Below are 14,450 nucleotides of genomic sequence, written 5' to 3' on the forward strand. Positions count from 1 at the left end.
ATATGTACTCCGCATTTCCCCTGTGCTTCCCACTGCCAGATCATTTCCTCTCGTGGAAAATATTTGAACTGTCTGCTTTCAATATAACCATCAGTGAAAAACAAACAGCCTCACTTGTTAAGCTAGTTTACACAAAGGTGAGTGGATCAGCCAATAACCCTTCCCCAGCTCTCACAAATATAGACATGATTAGATGAGGAAATCCGAGGACAGTCCTCCATCACCTAAAGCATTATCATTTGACAGATTCTCTGACATTTTTAGAAAAACATACTTCTTTGCTCCTGCACTGGGAGTAAGATAAAACGATCAATATCAATTCCATGTGACTGCATGCAATAGAGAGATCAGACCAGATGTGTTTATATAATTACAAAAGAGAGGAAAGAGAAAGAAAGGCTTGAAGCCAGAAGACAAATGCAGGAGGAAAGGATGAATGCTCAAACACTGCTTTAAGATGTTTCCGCATCCCCGATTGATATCTCATAAAAATCTGACAAAAAACAAACATTCAAAGGTTTATGGCCACTATTATGAGTCAAATCAAAGCGAACAATCAAATCCCTTTCCCATTTCACTTAGATGAAGTACTACTAGTTCAAGTCAGACAATGATCCCATTTCATGGAAACAGTCCATGCTGTGAAACCTGAGGTCTGCCTTAAAGGTTAAGTCCACACTTGGTTCCTTGAAGCTGCTTGGCAAAGACAGTTCACATGAGAGTATCACAACTTTCCTTTTGGTGTAATTTAACATCACCCAACTACTCCATGAGCAAAACAAACTGGAAACACACACTTGTAAATAAAATACTGACACTTGAGCATTTGTTTTCTTAATGACAAAAGTGGTGTCACTTCATTAACAGTTATTAACTGATTTGTTTGTGGCTAATGAAATACCACGACATAAAAATATCGACAACCAGATGCCAAAATTTAGAGCCAAGGCTGACTCAGCCTGCACAGAGATTACCATGATGACTCTCCAGCTACAGCTTTAACAGACTGGTGTTATAACCATGACGTAATCAAGTCTTGCAGGAACACTTCTTTCACAATAGAAACGCTGTTTAAAGTATGTCTGAAACACACAAAAAACATGATGTGAACTAAACACAGTTAAGCCCTCAAACCTTCAGATTTTAAGCAATGGACATGGATTGTGCTTCGAGGTGAGCAAGATATATCGTTTTAAGACAATATTGTGATTGTTGTTTTAAAGATATGCAAATTGACTATTTAAACAACTTTGCAAAGACAAATAAAACGCACGATGAAACTCCCCAAATCCCCTGAAGCAGAAGCCTGCCTTGCTGCAGAAGTGAGCAGGATTCCGTGTCACATGACCACCAGTGGACCTACATTGTCACATGACCTCTGGCTAGCACAGGTTAGCCTTGTGTGTTTATGTTTATAGGGAGAAAACAGAAACCCCCACAACTAAATCTTTGAAAGTGTTTTATTATTTACTCTTGCTTGTTTGCTGCACCATTTACCTTTACAGCAGAACATACGAATGTTTACCCAGACTTCAATGTTTCAACACTGTGGTTCAGTTAACGTCTGAAGGTTTACTCAAAATAAGAGTTGTTTCCCTTAAACACTGTGACCACTGAAATAACCTGTCAGCAACAATTAATGACTTAAACTTGACATCAAACTTTTAAAGGACATCAACTAATTATCTTTGTTGTCAAAAACCCACCGTTATATTATTTTTTTGTCCATATCATTTTCTAGGACTGGATCAACAAAGTTTTCGTAGATCATAAGGCAGACATACTGTATGCGCCGCAGTACAGATGAGCACAGCACAGGCAGGAAAACATTCACTGTTAGACAAATGTTGAGAACACCTCTAATTATATATATAATATTAATCCACACATACAGTAAACCTGTTCTTCCCACTGTACTTCTTCATAGTACTGCATTAGAGGGACTTCTGAAACAGCTCCTACGACTTCTACAAAATAAAACCACTGGGATGAGAGAAACGTTTACACCAACAGCAGCTCCATACATTGAGCTGCAGATGAGTGAGAGGTGGATATCGATTGAAGAGGAGTTAGCTTCCATGAGAATGCTCCAGCAGCCACTGGCTCTGTCAAAGAAGAGTAGCGGAACCACGGTGTTAAACTAAGTCTATAAATACACACCAGTCGCCCAGCAGCCACAGGACAAATGTCAACAGGTCAGAGGTTAATTGTGCATCCTAAATCTTTGTGTGTAAGATGGATGGTAAACAACAGGCAGCAAAGACTATAAAAAGGTGAAAGATGTGAAATATAGATGAATATGTTTTTAGGCTTCACAAGCACAATTTGGCAAATATATGCAAGCAGCAGGAAGCTATACATTCCAAGCCCACATTCAAATGCAGACAAATATCTAATAAATTATCCTGAGGATAAAAATGAAAGCTGTTTTAACCAAGTGCTGTTGCTGCTTTTATTGTAGAACTTATTACTCTTTGTAATTGTATTGCTCTTGTATTATTTCATTTTGTATTAACACTTATTCTGTGAACTGTCCTTGGATGTCTTGTTATTTTTAGTGTTGGTTGATTGATTGAAACAATTACAGTGGATTAACAGTTTTTAAGCACTTTGCAAAATGCATGAACTCTCTTAATAGAAACACTGTTTAGTTGCCATCCATTTAATCTGATTAATATAGTTTCAGAGATATGAAAAGCTTTGCCTTTGACCATTTGTCTCACTTCCTCCCAATATTAATGTGGTTCCTCCACCTAAAACTACTGATAGTACATGACGTTATATCCTGTCAGTAGCACAAAAGAGCTAACACGAAAATATTTCAAGCTAGACCTCATGAAAAAAATCAAAAGTGTGTGTAATCAAAATGTCAAGGCATGGTTGATGAGTTTTCATAGTGAAATGTGGCTTTCTGTTATAAAGAGACATGGTTTTTTTTAACTTGAAGGCCAAAACCACTCAAGATCAAGGAGGGAACCTTGGCACACTAGAGACCGAGAAAAGTGCATTTGCTCTCAGAGAGATTGAATATGGAGCACTGGCGTACCTTCGTCATGGCCTAGTATGTCAGTGAGAATTTCCATGGAAACGTAAAAACACAAAATGCCCTCTCTAATGAAAATTGGAGGACTCGCAACATGCAGATATAAAGGGCTCATTGTAAGGTCATGAAGGAAATTCTTCTTTTCAGGAGACAATTCACTTTTCATGAATATCATATTTAAGTTCTATAAATAGATCCCTGTAAATGCATAAAAACGTTAAATGTTAGGTCCAAAACCAAATTTTCTTTTTTTTTTAGCAAAAGTGGACAGTATATGGAAAAACATATACTGATTTATGGCTTAACTCATACCATCAGGATATTCCTGAACATGGCAAAACAGGGTGAATGGGAGCTGATGAGAAGAACTGAGATTCCAACCAGCTGGATATATAGTAAGGGCCATAAAAGAAGAGTGATATAATGGAAAACAAAAGGCACAGTCTATCCTTGTGCAAAGCACATGTAGCTGAAATAGACACGATATGTCAATTGTAGCTTAGTTGGTAGAGCTGGTGCCCCGGGGGGCAGAGGGCCCATTTGCAGTGACCCAGGTTCAATTCCACCTGTATCCCTTTGCTGTGTATCTTCACTGTCCTATCCAAAAATGCCCAAATATAAAGTATACCTAAAAAGTTATCTCCTTCTCACATATCTGCTTTCTGTAAACAAGTTCAGTTTTTTTGACATCATATCCTCTTAACAATCATCAGAGATAAGACTGTAAATAGGCAAAGATTAGGAATAAGGAAGGAATATGGTGTGAGAAAAGGCAATGATGCAGAATTATGGATGCCAACAACCGTGCAACACAAAATAAATAGAAAAGAAAATGTAAGAGGAGAAAAACAAAATTGATGGTCTTGGCTACTCGTTTATCGTCTTCGACCCTGACACCACCAGGATCCCCTGGGCTGGTGGCTGCTTGTTTAGCCACATTTACAGTATGTGGTTGGACATCTGTTGCTTTGCCCTCCTGCTAGAAAAAGCGGTGATAAAAAAAAAAACCAGCACAAACCACCCACAGAAAGTGACTCAAACAGCTCCTCACATTCTCACAACACTTTTCTTTTTCGCTCTCCATTGACTATCACTCTTTCCTCATTTGTCATTCATAGCAGGGCAAAGCCACAGTTCTAGATGATAGGCTTAGGGACCAAAGCCATTAAATATCCCCGCCTGATTAGTGCAAAATGGACTGTTGCATGGCAAGACCAAACTTGTGTGGGTGTTGACAGATCACCATAGATAACCTCCCATCATAATAGAAGAAAATTCTAAAAGTTTTTTTTTTTTAAAAAGAGTATGTGTAAATTTGATGATTACCCTGATGCTTCTCTTTCACTGCCCTACAGCAACACTAACTAATGTTAGATTAAAGACAGAGCCTGCTAATGTAAACAAGGGCCACTGTGTTGAATGTCACTTGTCCATTTTGGCTGCAATCCAACAAGCACATAAGGCTTTTCTAAATATCATATATAGACCCTTTAATGTCCCTTGTACATAAGATATAGAATATTTGAAGCAACATGGAAGTAAACGGTAAGTCAAGTATGTTTGTTATTAATTCCATTAACTATTTGCTACTCTGCAGAAATGACCTTCAAATGCCTGATATGTTACCATCTGAGCTATTGGCACCGCTTGCAGTCTGACATTTTGCGGTCATTCAATATCAGATCAATTGCAGTCTAATGCGAGTCAGACAGGGAATCCTAATACCGGATATTAACCCTTTATTGTACCATGTGACCTAATCTGAAAGAAGGGGTTGATTACAAATGCATACAGATCACAAAAATGGTGAAGCAATGAGGACTTTGAAAGGCTTATTAAAGTGGCTAAAATATCCCAGTATCACCAACACTTTACTTTACAGAAATCTGGTAACCACTTCCTCTTGTACTTATGTTTATTCTAATGAGATTTCTTTTTTTACCCAGCATTGTGAGCAACACATTCTCATAAGCCTTTTAACTATGAACTATAGCACATTTCTATGTCACTTCAAGTTCACCTCCATATAATACCACATGATTAAAGATGATGATGATGTAGTGGCACGCTACAATCTACACATTTAGTCAGAATCTTATCTAAATCCAAAATCAAAATGTTCTTTAATGGTTAATCTCTAGCCTTTTCAAAAGTAGTGACTCAAATGTGAGCAGGAAATTTCACAGTGGAAATATAAACCTTTTCAGTTCCTGTGTAGCCAAGTAACTGTTTCCAAATGACTGATGTCTAATCACATGACTGCAATACTTTGGAGCAAAACTTATCTTTATATTTATTGAATATGTATCACTGTAATCCACATGAGGATCGCAGGGGGTGCTGTGCCAATCTCAGCTGACATATGGCAATAGGCGGGGTACACCCAGATGTAGAGACAAACATCCATTCAACCTCACTCTCACACCTACGGTCAATTTAGAGTGTCCAATATTTACCCATATTGCATATTTTTGGACTGTGGGAGGAGAACCCAGAGAAAACCCATGCACACACAGGGAGAACCTGCAAACCCCGTGCAGAAAGGCCCTAGTTCCAACTGGGGCTTGAACCCAGGTCTTCGTGCAAACCACTACACAAACCATGTGGCCCTCACTATAATCCAGCTGAAGATAAATCTTAGGAAAACCTTAGGGGAACGTTGTGAGTTAGAAGGGGCCAGTTTACTTGTGCATTCCACTAAAGTGACCTTCAAGTACCCTGTGAATTGTCAATGTCTCCCGAAATATTACAGATTTAGCTGTAAAGCTGTAAAACAATAAAAAGCTGTGAATGGACATGACTTACATTGTGATGAAAGGTTATTATGGTTAGTGTGGTCAATAATGCCAATACTGCCTAATGTACCTTTAAATTACGTGGGTTTACACAATATTATGTCATTGGTTTTTAGAGTAATGGAGGGTTTTTTTTATTGTGCCATTAGCCTCTAGGGTTATTCCACCCTCATACATGTCACATAAGCCGACATGTGTGTTATCCGCACATGATTGCTCCTTTGATCAACCCAGTTCTCTCTCACACTCAAAGCAGGAAGGAAAATCGGAGGAATAAATCGGAGGAAATCAAACCAATACCCCTGCCATTGTGTGTCCCCCCTGACATTGGCCAAATCCAGGTTATATCCACACAAACAAGTGACAGCCAAACCGCAGCCGCATGTGTGCTCCGCTAATGTGGAGATGAGGTGGCTAACATTACTAGCTAGCCACCTCATCTTGCCCAGCCAGCCAGACAGATAACGTTACTACGACCACTGACCACATTCCTCCGTACACTGCGTTGTTACGATGTCCACACAACTACTGACGCCTCGTTTCTGAGCCCAAAAATACACACCCTCCATATTCTTAGTCAATGCTACTCAAGCTAGCAGACATAAGTTGGCATATTAAACGGTGGTTAGTTGAAGAAACGCTGGTAAGCGTCGCTGAAAACACGAAGTTGTCTTGTTGGCATGGTGTAGCAGGACAGCGGTTAGACGTGAACTCACTCTGTGTCGACCGTGGCGGCGCTCACGCAGTCGTTTCCCTGCTCAGCGTCATGGCACAGGGCTGAGGGAGATAGCGGCACTGCGGGGAGCAGGAGTCGGGCTGTGGCAGACGGTGAGAGTGCGCCGGAGGAGAAGTTGCTCTGTTTCAACATGGAGAGTGTGGAGTGAACTGGACCCTCCTGCTGTTGCTGCTGCTGTGGATCATCAGACTCCTGCTTGTGCTGCCAGACTGTGGTTTCCACAACGTGAGGTCTGGCGACACCTGTGGCCGCAGTGGCACATAACACCTGCTGCATGACACATACAGTACAACTGCACCTCTTTAACACTGTAATAATAATAAAATCATAAAGTACTTAACCACCTACTGTGTATTACAGTACACATCAGTGCCTACAGTTAAGGCTGGGCAATTATTGGTTCAATATCATATGTTGATATAATGTTTTCTTTATGAATTGTGCAAACACCCTTTGAGGCAAAACATACAATTGCAGTGATTGTTTTCCCTTTAGATGTGTGAAATGTTTCTCTGTTTAACAAGCACTTGTTGGTTTCTGTGAATAGAGAAGTTTAAAAAAACAAAACACAGTTACAGTATCTAGTCTCCTTAACTTTCACACAGAAGCAAAACTCAGTCTTGTCTCACATTTGTCTTAAATAACTATTAATGTCATAATATTGAACACTTTTTTTATTATGATAACTTTTTCGCTCATTACACCCAGCCCTTACTATAGTGTACACCCAGCCCTTATTATACTTTATGCTGAGTTTAATCAAAAGTACCACTGCACAATTTTGAAAATTGAAAATGTGTGTGTGTGTGTGATTGTGTAGTCTGTATGGACCACACTTACCTGTTTTAAAAGGATGATGTGTTTTGGTGTTTTGCAGTTATGAGGGCCACCTTTGTGACAAATTATCATTTTGAGAGACTGCTGCCAGAAAATGTGCCACTTCATTCGGAAGCCGAAACATGTCGTAATCCATCGTGATGGATTTACTGGGACATATTAAATTTGGATCACCTAGTTATTGTCCTATTTTAATTTAATTTCCTACTTGCAGGTTGGATTGCTGTCATCATGCAGTTCGGTTCTCCGTGTACTTTTCTACTGCAAAAATCACAGCACAGGAAATGAGAAGGGGACATTCAAATGCCAAATCTATTTTAGCTCTAACTGGTGGATCTGAGAGACGTGGAATAAGGATAATGAGGACGTGGAGGTGGAGGGTGTGGGGTTAAAAGTGGGGAAAGGGAAGGAACGGCACAAGCTGTTGGAAATGTGGTGATAAATAAATATCACCACCTTTTAGCGAGGAGCCTCCTGAACGGTGCAAATACATTTGATTTGAAAACATTATAGTATTGCGGTGTACGGGCCTGATCTGAGCTGTAAAATGGAGTCAAGACACTCTATATGTAAGAACTTATTTTCTCATGAAATAAACAGATATGGCATCATTTATTCATCCTTTGAGGGTGCACTTAGGTACCTGCATTGCTCTGAATAATGCAGTGGAGTGCCAACTCAATCCTCCCCTGCAGCACACGCAGCTGCTTTGCTCCTTTTGACCATTCCTGTTTGATGGAACAATTATGAAACAATTTGCATAATGAAATGATCGGTGTCACGTGTGGTGGCACGACACAGTTCTGTTTTCAGCGGCGTCGGCCTGAGAGAAACAATAACCAGCGTATGCTCGCAGTAAAAATCTCAATTGTGTTCAACTAGTATTAATGACATGTAATTATATAGATGATACACTTCATAGGCAAAGACATATGTGGTGTAAAACATCTTTAATGCCATTTTGTTTGACAGACAGATATTCAAATATTAAAAACCTTACTCAGATTGCATTTCTTTTGCATTGTACCAGCAAGCATCTTATAAAGCATATCAAATACAAAGTTAAAATAAATGCCTTAAATTCAAAATGTGCTTTTAAATGTTACAAAGTACATTACGATATAAAACAAATAAAAGAGGAGTTCCAAAAAAAAGGCGTCTGGACAACTGGACATATCAGTTACCTTAGAAAAGTTAGACCCTTTGGAAGCAGAACATAATGTTTCTGCTCCTCTGGTGATATCAATATCACAGGAAGTGTCTCTGTTTCTATTATACATTTATAATGTAATAAAAAAAAAAATTGACAATAATGAATGTGACCTTTGGCTTCATCAGACTACACACTGATGCACAATGGATTATCTACATTTCAAAATAAAATGTCCACTGTTGACTTCCTGAGCTTTTTCTTGCAACTGAAAATGATAAGGTTAAGACGAATCCGATGCATGAGCTAAAATAGTTGAGGATACTCATAAGAGAATAGTATCACATTAAAAAAAAAAAGTGGACAGTATATGGAGACAAATGCATCCAGTGCATTATTTGCTACAGTGTGCACACACATATAAAGTATTCTTCAGCAATTAACAACTAACGTTCCATTAACAGTCATTGCACAGTTCAAATTGGTTTAAATGTGCAAAAAAATGCTGTACAATCTGACAAATGTCAACAAACTATGATAAACCGAAGAAGAAAAAAAACACATTTTAAGGGCCCCATAAGGAGGTAAAACAGTTCATGATTTTCTTTTGGATTATTTCTTTCCAAAAACAAAATAGAAGAATGCCACCTAGTGGTATTTAAGTGCACATGTTTTTAAAAAGGTACACAGTATTTATGCCAGCATTCCTTCACATAGCCACTCGGATTGTAATATGCCTTTGCATGCATCCAACATATTACCTGAGCTGAAAAACGTAATCAACAGTAAATCACATACAGTAGTAAGCAAAAGGAAATAAATTACAACTGAGCAAAACAAAAGTATTTACTTATGGGAAAGAATCTAAGACAGAAGTTTACAAATAAACCACAAGTCTTTGTACAGTGATCGTCTCCACATACAATTCTCTTCTTCATCCAACATTCAATATATTAAAGAAATAAATACAATAGAAATGGCACGTTTGAATCCAGAAAGTTACAAGGTCCATAAAGACAGGTGTACAAAAATAAATACAGCTAAATCTATTAAAAGCAATCCCTTTACAAATGTTTGCTCAGTTTTGTGCAAAGAGCACAGGAGGAAGTAGACGACCTGAGCAGTTTTGGAGGCCTAATTATTGTTGTACCCGTTTTTGTTATGACCTTTTTTGGGGTCTATGTTCTCATAAATGGGGAATGCAGCGGCATTTTGGTAGATTAGATCCACATTGGTTCCAGTTCTTGACTTGATGAGGTCCATGGCACACTGGTTTAAGAACACATACTGATCCTGTCAAAACAGCAAAATACACAAAATGTCATGACATGTACAACCATGGACGGATAAAATGTGAACATAGTTTTCTGATTTGCAAGGTGAGACTTATGGCATGTTTCCACCGGCTCGACTCTGTCGAGGTTCTGAGTGAGCTGAGGCGATACTATGCACTAGCCACTGATTGGTCAGAGTGCCGTCACAGGAAGAGACGAAACACAAGAATCAAGCCAAACAATGCTGAACTGTAGATCAGTTAAAACTACTTAACAAACCTAAAAACGTGGGTTAATCTCCAATAATTACCAGGGAAATGTCTAAAATCTCAATATTTAACATAATAATTATGTATATTTCTCTCAACAGGCTTGGAACGCAACACATATTTACCCCACTTCATAGTGACTAACGCTAACTCTGGCTACACCGGCTTCTCTCTCTTCACACACACATACACAGTGCCGCTTGCTCACTCTCTCCCTGCACGTACACTTGCCTGGCTCTCAAAGGGGCCGCAGCATTCTTACAGCAGCATCTAACAGTAGTTTACACAAATTCCTTCTGGTGGGCCGGTTCTGGCCCGCGGGCTGTATGTTTGACACCACTGATCTACAGTGTATGTGTATAACATGTATGTAAGAAAAAGACAATTAATGTGACAGTGTCATACCTCCGTCTGCACCATAAGGGTCCGGTGCATACGCAGCTCATGGACGGTGCCGAAGATGTCCACAGCATTTTCCCTCTCAATCTGGAAGATCAGAGTGTCTATGGCTATGAAGGTGCCTGTGCGTCCAACACCAGCACTGAGTGTAGACGAGGTGGATGAGAGAGAAGAGAAAATATCAGCCGATTTATGTAATTGTCGCATGGGACTAAAAGCAGGAGTGTGTTTCTGTGTGTGTTCAGTCAGACCTGCAGTGGACCACAGTGGGCGAGTGTTTGGAGTATTGGTCCATGTGTTCTCTGACCAGATGTCTGAAGCCGATGAGGAGCTCGGTGGTTTCTGGTACGCCATGATCTGGCCATGCTGTGAAGTGGAACTGTCTCACTGAGCGGGTCTCCATAGTTTTCACCTGGAGATTGAACAACACACAACTCATTCACAATTTGGGATGAATGAACACTGATAGGTGACACATTTTATTGATGCACAGTGTGGGACTTCTTTTTCGCATATAAGGAGCCAGATGTGTTTTTGGGTTTTTTTGCACTTCTGTCACATCTGTCATTTCTGAGCAACCAAAACAGCTGAGATGAGTGAAGTTGCTGCAGCTTCACTGACTGAATTAATTCAACTAACTACACTAATCACCAGCAGGTGCATCGCAACAGATGAGCATCCTGACCACGTCCCTCTAATTTGGCTGATGCCTGTCTCTCCATTGAAGATGATGTATACGTGCACAACAGATGCCGCATGTGTGTTGTTCCAACTCTGTGTGTGTAAGATCCTACCACTTACGTTTTTAACTTCAAATTCCCTGATGGTCCAGTCTTCAAGTGGTATGTCAGAGGTTGTTGTCACAGTGATGTTTTCAAAGTGCTTGGTGCCAGGACCCCAGTACTGCTCACATTTTACCTAGGAGAAGGAGAGGCCATTTGAGACGTCCATGTGCATGAAGAGTGCTGTGGCTGCTGGATGTGATGTTTGTGTTTGCACTTACTCGTCCCTGTTCATTACAGCGTGTCAGCATGACCAGGGTCTGTACGTTCTTCTCCCATATCATCCTCCAGAAATCCCCGACTGTGGCAGGCAGAGGACCCTGAGCTGCTATGAACTCCTTCCTGGAGTTGAAACCCTGCCACATAAAACAACAGCCAAACCACAGAACACAAACACAAATCCTGTTCAGTCTTCCCTAAGATTCAACATGGATGGACATGGTGTGGTGTTAAGCAAGCGAATAAGTAGTGATGTGGTTCAGCAAGATGTTCACTGATACTGAAGCAAAGACCGAAGCAGAGAGCAGCCGAAACAAGTGTGAGTACGCACCGGCATGTAGTTAGCATTGATGTAGTCGTCAAATGGACTTCCATGGATAATAGAGAGTTTCACCCTAGAACAGTCATCTAGGAGTTAAGAAAAGAGCAAATGGAATGAAAAGAAAATGGAAGGTGGCTGCACTGATGCTCTCTTTCCTGCAATGTGAGGAATTAGTGACATATAAAGGAGAGACCACAGACTCCTCAGCTCACCCCTCCCTTTCCCAAGAGTGTCAAGGAAACACTATGGCCTTCGCATGCCAGAAAGCATGTTGTTCTTCCTTCTCGTTTATTAAACAGAACCAGGAAGAGAGAGCATAATAGTCCAGTCTTAGCAGCCCTACACTGGCTCTCTGTAACATTTAGAGTTGACTTTAAGCTCCTCCTCCTCCTTGTATACAAAGAACTTCATGGGCTAGGACCAAGCTACATTGCCAACTCCATTGTTAAATTGGGGATGTCGCCTTTGTTACTTACGCCTCTAAACTTTGGAACACACCCTTACATATCAGGGAAGCCATCTCTCTAGATATTTTTAAATGAAGACTTAAAACTTATCTTTTTACCCTAGCCTTCATCTAGCTCCTGCAATTTTAGTTTATTTTTAAGTTAAAACATGGTTTTAACCTCTTGACTCTAGACATTTCCTATTTCATTCCACCCTGTGTTGTATATTACTGTTTTATTTGCATCTTTTGTTTCACTTTAAAGTTAGAACAGGGTTTTCTACTCTTTGACTTTAGACTTTTATTGTTGTATTTGCTTTTTAATTTTATTTTTCTTTTATTGTGAAGCACTTTGATCTGCAATCCTTGTACGAAAGGTGGTATGCAAATAAAGTTTACCATTATTATTAAATTACAAAAAAAGAGATCACTTTGATACCAAATGTGTTGTGATTAAGCAGATAAATAATTACCAGAGAAAATGTGCGTTATGGCAAACATCTTTTCAACTTCTCATGTATGGCACTTCAGTGCAGCATGCCAGATTGGCTTCAGCTCAGGCAGCTGTCAGCAAAGTTTCCATCTCTAGTTTTTAAAGTAATTTGATCCTTTTCAAACATATACCTTTGGGTAGTATATTAAAATTTTTTGCCAATAAATCCATCTAATGTTGCAGACTGGACCTTTAATTTATATACACTGCAATTGATCTAAAAGATGAATGATTAAATGTTCAAAAAAAACAAGGATAATGTAGTAGACATATAATGACATGTGATGATATGGTTTAAAAAGGCGAGAAGTGTTAAAATCAATAGAAGTGGATTTTTGAAGGTGACTCACATGGAAGCACATTGTTGTAGCGGTTCTTAGCCTTGTTCTCCAGGGTCAGAGCACTTATTCTCGACTGACTTGTGCCAACAAGCTTCAGGTCCTTTAAGGGCAAAAAAGAAAATAAATGAAAGGTAAAATGTAAATCCACAATCTGGTGCATTTGCAAAACCTTAAAAAATCAGCTTAATGTTATTTAGGTGTATAATTGCTGTCATGTACAATAGCTTTTTGGCCAAAAATGCACTTGGAGCCAGACGTTAATATGATGTTATGAGCACATATTAATTAATTACTAAATGACAAAAAAGGATCTTGATTAAAGTGGATAATACATTCTTTGATATTGATCACATTGATAACTGACTGTTATGAACAGATTTATTCCTTCATAAGGATTTGTAGAATATTACATCAATATTTCACCTCAAACTCTTCTGCAAAGCCACAGTTGGAGTCTGCTTTCTGCTTCCTGAAGTAGGCCTCATAGTCCTCGATCCTCACAGATATACTTCTGCTCAGACGACCACCAGGAGGGAAGATGGCAGATGAGTTTTGTTCAGAAAAGCACTTAGGTACAGTTCAGCCTGTTCCAGTAACACTGCTTAACGTTTAATAGATCACTGTATTAGTCATTCATACTTACGCTTTGGATCTGGAAAGAAATGAGAAAAAGCAGCATTAACTAACAGCAACGATTCCTTTTTTTAATTTCACTTTAATTCTAAGATGTTCTGTTAAAAATAAAACATACCTCATGGACTGAAACTCGATCTCTGGTGTTTCCTTCTTGTACATCCTACAGCACATAAAAAGTTGAGGTTACACTTTACTCCTGTACACACCAACTTCATTTGTGATAACAAACCTTTTCCAGTAGATAATGAAGCCAACGAGGATGATGAACAACACAGAAAAAATACCCATGGTTACTCCGACAGCGATGGCAGTGACAGCTGCTACGTGGACAAAGATTAAAGCAGAGAGAAAATGAAAGAGTGCTGCCTTGTAGAGTGTCAGTGTTCCATGGAGAGAGAAAAAACATGGGTCTGTAATGATACCTGGGTTTGATGGGAGTGTAACAGCAGGATAGAAGTTTGTGATTGAGACCAGGGACTCTTGGTAATTCACAAGGCGGTTTTGCAAATTCAGACTGGTGAACAACACAATGGCATATCTGCAGGATGACACATTTAAAATTCAGATTTTATCTCTTATACTTTGACTTTCTTTAAATTTTGATAAAGGGCTACTAAAGCTGTGTATTTCTTTAGTTTATAGATGTAGTACATGTTTCATTATCACACCAGTGAAGAAGAACAAAAACAATATATTTGATGATAAAGTA

At 39.3% G+C, this 14,450-nt stretch overlaps 2 protein-coding genes across 2 annotated transcripts in view; both read right to left on the reverse strand.

The window, feature by feature from the left end:
• The window catches only part of osbpl5 (oxysterol binding protein-like 5), a 37,705-nt gene extending 30,928 nt beyond the window's left edge, over positions 1–6,777 (reverse strand). The window contains exon 1 of the mRNA XM_058645690.1: positions 6,555–6,777. The gene's annotated coding sequence lies outside the window, so the exon portion shown is untranslated. The remainder of the gene's footprint in view (positions 1–6,554) is intronic.
• Positions 6,778–8,352: 1,575 nt separating this feature from the next.
• ptprja (protein tyrosine phosphatase receptor type Ja) overlaps positions 8,353–14,450 on the reverse strand; it is a 37,797-nt gene continuing 31,699 nt past the window's right edge. Inside the window, exons 26-37 of the mRNA XM_058645464.1 lie at positions 14,164–14,279; positions 13,971–14,061; positions 13,857–13,901; positions 13,749–13,757; positions 13,529–13,682; positions 13,115–13,205; positions 11,836–11,912; positions 11,507–11,641; positions 11,305–11,421; positions 10,755–10,915; positions 10,510–10,645; positions 8,353–9,854 (exon numbers count right to left, since the gene is read on the reverse strand). Coding sequence (XP_058501447.1) covers positions 9,696–9,854; positions 10,510–10,645; positions 10,755–10,915; positions 11,305–11,421; positions 11,507–11,641; positions 11,836–11,912; positions 13,115–13,205; positions 13,529–13,682; positions 13,749–13,757; positions 13,857–13,901; positions 13,971–14,061; positions 14,164–14,279 — 1,291 coding nt within the window. The 3' untranslated portion in view covers positions 8,353–9,695. The remainder of the gene's footprint in view (positions 9,855–10,509; positions 10,646–10,754; positions 10,916–11,304; positions 11,422–11,506; positions 11,642–11,835; positions 11,913–13,114; positions 13,206–13,528; positions 13,683–13,748; positions 13,758–13,856; positions 13,902–13,970; positions 14,062–14,163; positions 14,280–14,450) is intronic.

This window comes from Solea solea, chromosome 12 (assembly GCF_958295425.1).
Source record: "Solea solea chromosome 12, fSolSol10.1, whole genome shotgun sequence".
NCBI classification, from domain to species: Eukaryota; Metazoa; Chordata; class Actinopteri; order Pleuronectiformes; family Soleidae; genus Solea; species Solea solea.